We start from the raw sequence: 10,457 nt of genomic DNA, 5'->3' as shown, positions 1-10,457 counted from the left end.
ATTGCATTTCCAAACATTTTTGGCAAGACAAAGGTGAAAGTAAGGAAATAAGTAAATGTGCCGTGACACACAGGTTGTCCATCACTGATTTAAGTCATAAATTCCTTATAATTTTTATAATTCATAAGCTTTTTATTGAATTTATCAATTTTTAAATTTTTAGAAGACAAATTTATTCTTTTTATATCAATAATTAGAGGACAAAAAATGACTAAATTAGGGTATTTTAATGAATTATCATGTGACAAACTTCAAAATAAAGTTAAATAATATTACAATTAATTTCCAATTCTTTTGATTATACAATATAAATGAATGAGATACTCATGCATGAGTGGGATTTTTAACTTAGACTTTATAGGGACAATATTTTGATCTACAAAAAATGTAATTAACTAACTTATAAAAAAAAATTCCAATTCTTTATTCTCCGGAAGGATGGAAGGACACACATATGATAATAATCAGCATAATAAATAATTTTTTTTATCAATTTTTTTTTAAAGTCACTCCGTATAAAATTACAAAAGTGCATTTTTTATATAGAAAAAAATGTGGACGAATAGACGAGTGAGTGTAGAAATGTCATAAATTATGGTTTTGTGTAATATTTTTTTTTGGCAGCAATCATCAGATGATTCAATTAGATTAGAAATAAATTTTCTGACTCATTATACCGTTATTTTGAATTATCCCTGAGTGGATATCCTTGGATAGACTTTGCCAAGAATTTATTTTTTTCGAGAGCTTCTCAAGTCGCGATTTAACGACTTTATGGTGATGATTTAGATATGGGGAGATACTCTTGAAAATTGACAAAAATATTCCAAAAATTTGTTTTATGTGGTGTGACAGTTGCGTGAATGTTGCGATACAAAAGAGTTTGTGTTATTAACTGTTGTGTGACTCAATTTAGTTTCAAATTGATTCCAAATAAACCTCGACACAAAAACACAACACTAGCGCAACTGTTGCACTCACAACCTCACCACTCAGGATTAATTCTACAATTATTATTACAAAATTTTCTATCGATACACATTTTTTCAATATTCTCAAGTAAATTCTCAAGCAAATGAAGCACTTTTACTACAGAAAAAAAAATGTCTACATAATTAATATTTATTATTCATTATTTAAATAATTAATTAATTGTAATCAACCACATTTTTTAATTAAATTTTAATTATCATAAACTCATTCAACATCTCATTTAATTTTTTTTTAATTCTCTCAACTTATACTTCAAATCACATATTTTATCTCACTATTTCCATTCAATATTCTACAGAAAATTACTTTTTTTGAGAGAGAGAGAAAAGAACAAAACATAAGTTCTTTTTAACATTTAATTAATTGTCGCATTAATACTTTCTTAATATTTCCTAATAGAATATTTATCCAATTTATTTGTGGGGAGGGTAGGTTGGGGATTGATGGGTTTATTGTTTAATGCATGGAGCTTGCTGTTGTGAACATGATTATGCTATATTTTAGGTGGGTTGGTTGGGCATCAGGTTGAGATACTACTTATTGAGGCTCTACTACAGCTAGTGGAGACCAGTGGTGTACAACCTTTAATTTTTTGCAGCACATCTTGTTGGTAAGCCTCGACCAAAACCGCACATTGCATACGGTTCATGGTTTTTTCTAAAATTTTTGAGGACATGCTAATGTGCCGTGGCTTACAAGTTGCCCACCACTGGTATGGATAGTTGGTAGTTAACCTAACTATGGTGACCTCAAGATTCAGTTTCTATGGTTTATTCTCTAAGATACAGGAAGTTGATATCCTTAATGAACTTATTCAGGCTTTCACAAAAAGACAGTGAATACCATAAAATATACACAGAGTTCCAAAACATGACAAAAACCGTACAATTTATTGATAATTTGTAAGGTTTTGTAAGAAAAACCATACAAATTATTAAGAAATTGTACGGTTTTTGCCTATGACTGGTGTCTATTTTGCAACTCTGGATATACACCATAGATTTAGTCTTATCTCAATATTCAATGAACTTTATAACCTACCATCAAATCTCCTCCAACCTTCCTACTCCCCATCAAATCAAAATCTTGTCAAAAAAAAAAAAAGTTTAAAGACTTAAGTTTAAGTGATATTCTTTTTTGGATATTCGAAAAAGAAAATGAATTAATAATTGATATAATTAATTTTTTTTATGTATGTATATAAGATGAATATGCTGGAAATTGCTTAATAGATATTACACATCTACGATAGTGTAAGTTATACCAATAATTTTTTATCTTTTTTTTTTTCAAGTTCCTTTAAAAAATATCAATAATTAAATATTTTTTTTTAGTATCAAAAGCTGAGTGTATTACAATTCTTGTTTTTTATATGGAAGTCTTAAAATATAATGGTGATGATTCAATATCCATGAACATTTATGAGGTGAGTGTGTTGTCACATTACACGGTAAATAGTTTCAAGAGATTTTTTAATCCTCTTGCTTTCTTCACAGGATGTGTCATCGACTATTTAGTATTCCCATTGTGTTTCGGCACCGCCTTCGACTAACTTGAATGCACCGTTCTTTGTTGCACCCAAATATTTACCATTCTGTGATCTGAAATGAGATGAATGGAAATGAATTTGTATTGATTAGGTTTGGAGCTTATTGTACAGCCATGAGTCTTGCTATTGACTCTAAATAATGCTTACCTAATTGAGATGCGTGTAGGCTCACGTAATTCCAAATAAAATCCATCAGATGGACCATCACCATCAACAGAAATGCCTTCGCCATCAATACGCCAGTACTTGCCATTATGTCCCTTGAAATGAACCATTCCTTTATCACCGCGTTCAACTAAGATTGTCTCGTACATTGCTTTATTGCATTCTAATTTAACATTTCCAGCACCACGATATCCAACAAAACCTTGCTCACATTTAAGAACCAAAATTGGACGATTAATGAGATAGAAGTAGAACTTTGTGATATCCTCAACAGTATCGGATGTTGCGAACAAGTGGCCGGATCGTTTAGTACCCAATAATTTTCCATTATTTGCACGGAACGAGACGGCACCATCACCATGCCAGACTAATTCAAAAAGTGCATCAGCACATCGACGCATACCAGTTGCCTGAATACCGCCACCAGTCGAGAGACACCAATACTTGTCCTGTGTTGTTCTCAAGCCCCAACGATGTGCCGACCAGTCATATTCCAATTGAAATGTTTCATTTTCACCGATCTCATCTTGATTTGCCGTAACATCGACGCCCTGCTTAACTGATACATACTTATTATTTAATGCAGCAATGAATGATGCCTGTGGCAATGAATCTTCAAGGGAAAATAATTCATCACGGGTAACTGTTGATGAGCGCGATTTGAGAACAGCTTTGGATCCAATTGGTGATAAGTATGTACCATGTGTATCGCGTAATGCTAAATGTCCACTATGATATTCAGCACTAAAGAGACAATCTTTTGTGCATTTTGTGTCCAATTTGCCAGTGTAGCACAAGTATCTGTAAAAGGTCAAGAATTACAATTTGCATGCTTATTATTATTAATATCCACTTACTTATTGTTACAAGTATGCAATGCATACTTTCCGTCCTCTTCGGCTCTGAATTCGAGTGTAAACAATGTATCCTCGCCCCATGGAATATTTGAATCAACTTGAATTTCATCTTGCGACTCTGATAAATGTGCAAATCGTTTACGTCCAACTGAGCGTAAATTAACTTGTGGACGTGCAGCCAAATGTACTGACCAATATTCAGTTGAGCCCGGTGCCTTTGCACTACATGTCAATTTTTCTGGATTACCACCGAGATAATATCCACGAGATTCATTACGTAGTGCCCATTTGCCATTATCAGAGATGCTGATTTGGAATCGACTTCCAGCATCGCGTTCGTCTGATTCGCAAAGAACATTGCCGAATTGATCGACTGATAAATATTTTCCCAAATGTGAGCGCAAGTAGATTATGCCTGGAATAAAGAAAAGATAATGTTAAAAATGTTTGTCACGTTTGGTATTTGTTGATGTCTATAGCTTGTTGTTTAGCCACGGAAAGAAGTTGTATGAATCATGTAATTATTATTCTGGAGAATCAATTGTAAAGAAAAAGAAGTTTTCGGATGGTTTAAAAAATACAACGTAGCAGTCTGGAAGATTAAAGTGCATAAATTCTTAGAATTGTCAATGAGTTTGTGCCTTGTGCGGATGAAAGAGTTGTTGGTTTTGTAGATTTGAATCTGCGATTCTTTTATTCTTAAATTCAAAGGAATTAGAGGAACAATAATTAATTTTGAGTATGGTACGGCAGAAAACCGCAAGTCTGTATTTCCTGCAGTTTAGGTGGACATTCATGCAGTTTAGAGCTGCACCTCATAGATCGTCTAAGGCTGCAGGTCTGCGTATTTTGTTTGAAGCCTTCAATTTTGGACAAACTCTAGTTTTGACCAGATCTTTGACGTATGATATAAATGGACCAATCTATCATTTAATGCAAATCTATTTAAGAGTGTAGCAACTACTAACAGGCAAAGAGCATGCTCTCTAGAGCTTGCTAACCTTCAATCTACTAGACAAGCATGCTTGTGAGCGTTACTCATTGTCTGCTACTAATCAGGATGTTTATCCTCCAGCACATACAGTTCTAACGCTCTAACACGTCCAAGACTCATTCACAAATAGCTTGCAAATAACAGACATCAATCAAAAGGGATTGAAGGCACACAAAACACATTCAATAGAAAACTATTGCAAAATTTCCCAAGAATAAACAATTTCCCAAACTCCTTAATTCAATAATATCGACATCAATGCCCTCCTATGCTCTAACAGTTAAACACATTGAAAATCAACCCTCGATAGTCAATGAACCATCGAATGAGTCATGTAAATAATGAACCCAACAATCAATACCCAACGCAACATGAATACATAAACGCATTTATTGAATTGAGAAAGTGCCTCTAAAAAAGCGAATGATTCATGCTTTAACAGCAACAAATAAATATGAATCAATAGAATGGATGGACAATGAAATTTAATATTTGGCACACAATTTTTTATTTCCCAAGCGTGACTTTTGTGAATATTTCGTTTAAATAATTCAATAATTGCTGAAAAGAACAGCATAAAAATGGTTGTTGATTTTTAAAAAAAATTGTGCCTTAATAAGCAAATTCCCGTGTTAAGAATGGTAAAGTGAAAGAGACCAAAAGAAGTGGAAAATAAAATCCAGTAAGTAACCGCGCAAGAAGAAGAAACATTGCTTCTTTTGATGTACATAAATTCACTCAACTGAATCTGACAGCAACGAATTAGTGAACAGCACAGACGAAACAATAAAAAATGTGAAAATTGTTGAAGTAAATCTTAATTAGCTTTCGGATAGTTTATAGATCTTTATCAGCTGAGATAATTAGAAGGCTGTGCATGTAAATTGTGGACATACTTTAAATTGTAGCACTTATGGATGTCGCGGATGTTCAATTATTTTACAGATTCTTATCTTAATCAAATTTTTCAGCGCTGTCCAATGCTTAGCATGTCTTGAGAAAGTTATGCCTCATAAAAAAGATATCAGATCCATCAAAACTCAGCACATCCAGCAGAAATTTCATAATAACATGAAAGAAGAAAATTTTCTAAATCATTTCGTGAAATCTATGACCCTATCAAATTACATCCATCAGCATACATAAGGATATAATACAGGAAACACCAACAACTTCAATATCTCATTTTAAATCCAGCATCATCATCGAGAATTTTTCTCAAGTTCTCTCTTTTTATATTTAATTTAATTTTATAACACAAAACTCAATTCTGTTCTTATTTTCAATTCATGTACAATCCACATGATCTAATTCTCCACACGAGAACATAAAGGGAACTAGTGATGAAGATTGCGGGTTAAAAGGTTCTAGAACGCATATTCTTAACAATGCTGATCAATGTTGATCAATGTTGATATCGATTTGTCTCTGACAAAGGCATTGGGTCTGTATTGACAATTTTTTGACTTTTCTAAAGGAAATTTAAAGGCAAAGATTTAAATTTGTCCATTTACAAAGAAAAACTTAAAGGCGATGTTTGGGCAAATTTAAACTTTAGCAAGAACAGAAGCTTTTCGAATTGAATCATGAAGAAACACAGCTTCTAGTGAAGATGACCAATACATTTTCCAATGATTGTTATGTATTAGAAATTTTGAATCTTGATTATACATGCTTAGAGAACTCTTAAAAAGAAGCTATCGATAGAGACAGTATTTCACTTTGGAAATTGACAGATGGAAACCAGCGATAATGTCAGAATTAGATTTTATCTGAAGAAGGCTGAAAGTCATGATTTTTCTGAATGATTAGCGAAATAGGTAAGTAAGTGAACCTAAATATATTACTAATAATGAAATGTGTTATTAATTATATATGCACAAAATTAATTGTTTCGAACTGCAAAATCAACAATCCGAACTGCAATACAATTTAATTGTCTAGATCTGGATAATTATATAGGCATATCGTTAGAGTTACGTTGGTCATACTGTCTAGTATGATCTAGAGCTAAACTGATCACTCATACACTCCAAATTTACTAGAATACACTTAAAAAGAGCTCTAAGTCGATTTGAGTTTTTTAGTCAAATCGAGTCGATTTTCGATACAAAATCCGAGTCGACTTCAAGGTCTGCTCTTATACAATCTGCATTTGCAATGTAATAACATATATTTGCCAAATTGTGTATCAAAACAGAGTAAATCATTTCTACGACTAAAACTTTAATTCACAGACAGTATGTCAAAACTTCGACATTACCATCTCATTCACTTTCAAGAACTAGAACATAAAATATTTTTACAACAATGAAAACGAAGACAATTGATAGATGAATTGACATGTATTTATTGCGAATTCATTTATGTAGTAAAATAAAGAACGATTCTATTCATCTTGTTGAATCACAAATAAAAATCAATCAACCATGAAACATACACAAAAAAAAAAGAAAAATAAACCAAATGTTGTCAATTACTCAACAAACAACTAAATTCCCATCATCAAATCACAATGGAATTAAAAAATATTATTTCATGTGATAAATGTGAGTCAATGCATAGCAATTAACATATCGATTGTGAATCGTGGGGAAAAAAAATATTTAATCAATGTTTATATTTATAAAAAAAGGAAATAAAGTGAAGCTCATGATATAATCATTCAAAAAATCGCCACATATCATGCACAAAGCCTGATGTCGACAATCAATCAATTCAGAAGTATTTTTAATTTAATTTTTTGCAATTTATTCTTTAATTAAGTTGTTTCACTTTGCTATGAGCGTGCAAATATAAAAAACAAGAAGAATTGCCAATTTGTGCTCACTGATACCAGACAATGAATTTATTATTCAGCAAAATGTACATTAACCTTCAGCTATTTTTTGTTGTTTTGTGCTTGGTATTAAAAATTCTTTCATTTCTGTGAAGTTTTTTAGGCAATTAATTAAAAAAAAGTTATGGCCATTTTTGGAAGAGAAAAGTAATAAGCTGTTTCCGATTTTACGAATGAGTTCAAAGCTTACAGTTTTGAATTTCGTATTCGGGTTACTTAGAAGTAATTTTACAAATGTGATATGACATATAAATTGTGTCATTAGATTTATTGGAAGTGAAATTAAATGTTAATGAGATTTATGATCGGGATGTGACTTTGTAGATTGAGTACAAACAGCAATTAATGATAATGTTTTGAGTATTAAATAGAATTATTACAAAATTTGAAAATTTAGGACAGCAATTAAAAGAATTTTGGACATTATGAGGCTCTTCACGTATCGTCAACTAATTAAACATTGATATTAAAATGAAAAATTGATATTTTTAGATTTTATGAATGAATTTTTGCAAAATCTAGGTCGGACTTTGTGTGACAAAGTTTCAAAGTAGATTGCTTCCAAGCTTCTGTTAAGTTTAAATTGAAAGTAGCAAAAGTAGCCGTTTAGCTAAGAATAGAAACATGTTCAACTGCTTTATTAACGTCCTACTATTTAGAGTGGATCAATAGGATCTTACCAGCATGATCAAGTTGACTAAGACGACTGGGTTATGTAAATGGAGCATGTTGAGATCAATAAAGTTATACAATTGCAGAATGAGCAAACTACAGAAAGTTGGAATAGTTTAGAAAATGGTAAAAGCAATTAAAAGATGGAATTTAATATAAATCAAACGCAGAACCCGAATAGTAAAAGTCACGAGTAGCAATTAGCCAGTTTTAAGATGATAATCGAGTCATTGATCCAAGCTGATCTGTACGCCAGTGAAGTAAATTCAGTTTGAGTCGATTAATCGATCCTAAAACAGGCCTCAGGACAGCATGGATCTGAAATGGTTTGGATTCTGACCAGAGTGATGCCGGCTTGATGCCGGATTTAAACCGATACCTCAACTTAGTGCAGTTCTGTTTAAACTGTGTGCCGCTGAAAAGCCATTAATTGCATGTCTTGCACACCTTGCCAATGATAGCATCTTGTAAACATTTCAAGGTCATTTGAAAGTGCATAATCAATATTGAATTATTCATTCAGAAATACCCAAATTTCCCCAAAAAGCTCTGCTACTTTCTATTACCCAAAACACCAATAATTAATCACAATTAGCGTTATCTTATCAAATAATGCAAAAACATATTCAATTATCATTGCCAATTCGTAATTGTCCTGTTTTCTACTTGTTAATAGCAATTAATGTTTTTTAAACCTTCTGTTCAAAAGCCAATAATTTCATGTACAAGAAAAATAAAACAAGATAACTAGGTAATTAATTTTGGTCGATAGTAATTAATATTGTCAATACTATAATCCTCATATTAAACTAAAGACTTGACTGTTCAAAGCCAATAATCGAATGAGAAGAAAATTAATTTTACTGACCATAAAAAGATATTTTTTATGCTTTTTCAAATAGCTCAGGAAGAAAATCTTTTTAATTTAATTGAAACAGCCATATGCTGTTTAACATCAACACAGGTATCAATGGCAACAACAATCGTAACAATTAAATTGAAGCAAATTTTTATATCGTGTGAATGTTGAAAACAGCCAATAAAAAATTATAATCATTTTAAATTTTCCCATTGATTTTAATGCAATTGATAGCTGTTCTTCCTATTCTCTTTATTTTTAATATCATTCACATAAAATGTTGTATGTTTTACTATTGATTCCATTTGATTAACATTACCGATTAGTACAAAATGCTGCGGAATCCATTTTTCGCAATAAAATAGATTGAAAACAGTCGGAGTCAATGTTGCAGACAAGGCACTCCTACTTTTGTCGTCAACGCATCAACGTAATGTGATGTCTTGACCATTGTGCGAATCCTTACTATATCGACAGCACTCTACATAATGATTGAGAGACCAGTCTCCGGTGAGAATCGAACCCACTTACTCTCAAAAAAGTGATACAGATATCCGGTCTGTTGCCTAACCACTCGACCACAGACTGTGGTTGTACTGACCTAGCTGAACTTCACTATGGACCAACCTCACCTTCTCACGGTGGAAATAGAAAATCAAAGCTAGGAAACCAATATGGGAGGTCATAAATCTCAATTGATCTGAACGACTAGCGTAGTAAGTCAGTAAGTATGTCTCGATACCTCAAATTCCAGTCTGCTCAATCACTACACATAGCGACGCCCAAAAAACAAAGTTATACTGCCCGGGATATTAATTCCAACTAAACATTATTCAATTTATATCCAAACAATGAAAAGCCAAGCCACACAGGCAGCATGTAGTTGATACAAAAAAAGTAATTAATAAAAAGAAAATTGCAATTGATTTAATTATCAAGCTTCATTGTAGTAAAAATAAAAATCAGCATGTAAATTATTTTTTAAATTATAAATTGCAGAGTACAGCATAATAATTACGATCATAGTTATTATTGAATTTCTATTGTACACAAAAAAATGCATAATTCGCACACATGAAGTGCTTAATGAAGAGAGAAGAAAGCGAGTTGGAAGAGTGTGATGGGAAATTTATTTGAGATTAATGGAAGCGCATCTGTGTTGAGCTAAAGATAATTTACAGGGGGATTGGGGATGTTAAAGTCTAATGGGGGTATTGGGAAGCCGTAGCCTGACTCTGCAGCTGACCGTGTAAACTGAGTGTATACCTTCTCTCTGAAATCGCTAAATACATCGCTGTCCATCGAGCTATATGTCTAGGTGCCGAGTGGCATTTAAGTATAGAGTAAAAGCTTATCCAAAGCACCTCGTCGGAAGGGTGATGCTTCAACAATAAGATTAGAGATGACAAGGCTTACAACCGACCATTTCCGATATCAACTTATACAAAGAAAGCAATTCAGGGCCGTTCGGTCAGACAGTTTGGTTAGGGCATCTTCTCCCCCTCCCTCAATCCAATAAGTGAACGGTT

General features: G+C 32.5%; 1 protein-coding gene across 2 annotated transcripts in view; it reads right to left on the bottom strand.

Moving 5' to 3' along the window:
• Positions 1-216: 216 nt before the first annotated feature.
• sn (fascin domain-containing protein singed) overlaps positions 217-10,457 on the bottom strand; it is a 55,973-nt gene continuing 45,732 nt past the window's right edge. For both annotated transcript variants that reach the window (XM_070650624.1, XM_070650625.1), the window contains exons 3-5: positions 3,565-3,979; positions 2,690-3,508; positions 217-2,594 (exon numbers count right to left, since the gene is read on the bottom strand). In XM_070650624.1, coding sequence (XP_070506725.1) covers positions 2,507-2,594; positions 2,690-3,508; positions 3,565-3,979 — 1,322 coding nt within the window. In that variant the 3' untranslated portion in view covers positions 217-2,506. The remainder of the gene's footprint in view (positions 2,595-2,689; positions 3,509-3,564; positions 3,980-10,457) is intronic.

Source organism: Chironomus tepperi, unplaced genomic scaffold (assembly GCF_022539635.2).
Source record: "Chironomus tepperi strain 1889 unplaced genomic scaffold, CSIRO-AGI_Ctep_v1 contig_445, whole genome shotgun sequence".
Classification (NCBI taxonomy): domain Eukaryota; kingdom Metazoa; phylum Arthropoda; class Insecta; order Diptera; family Chironomidae; genus Chironomus; species Chironomus tepperi.
The sequence above is the reverse complement of the archived record's forward strand: the minus strand, read 5'-3'. Positions and strand labels throughout refer to the sequence as shown.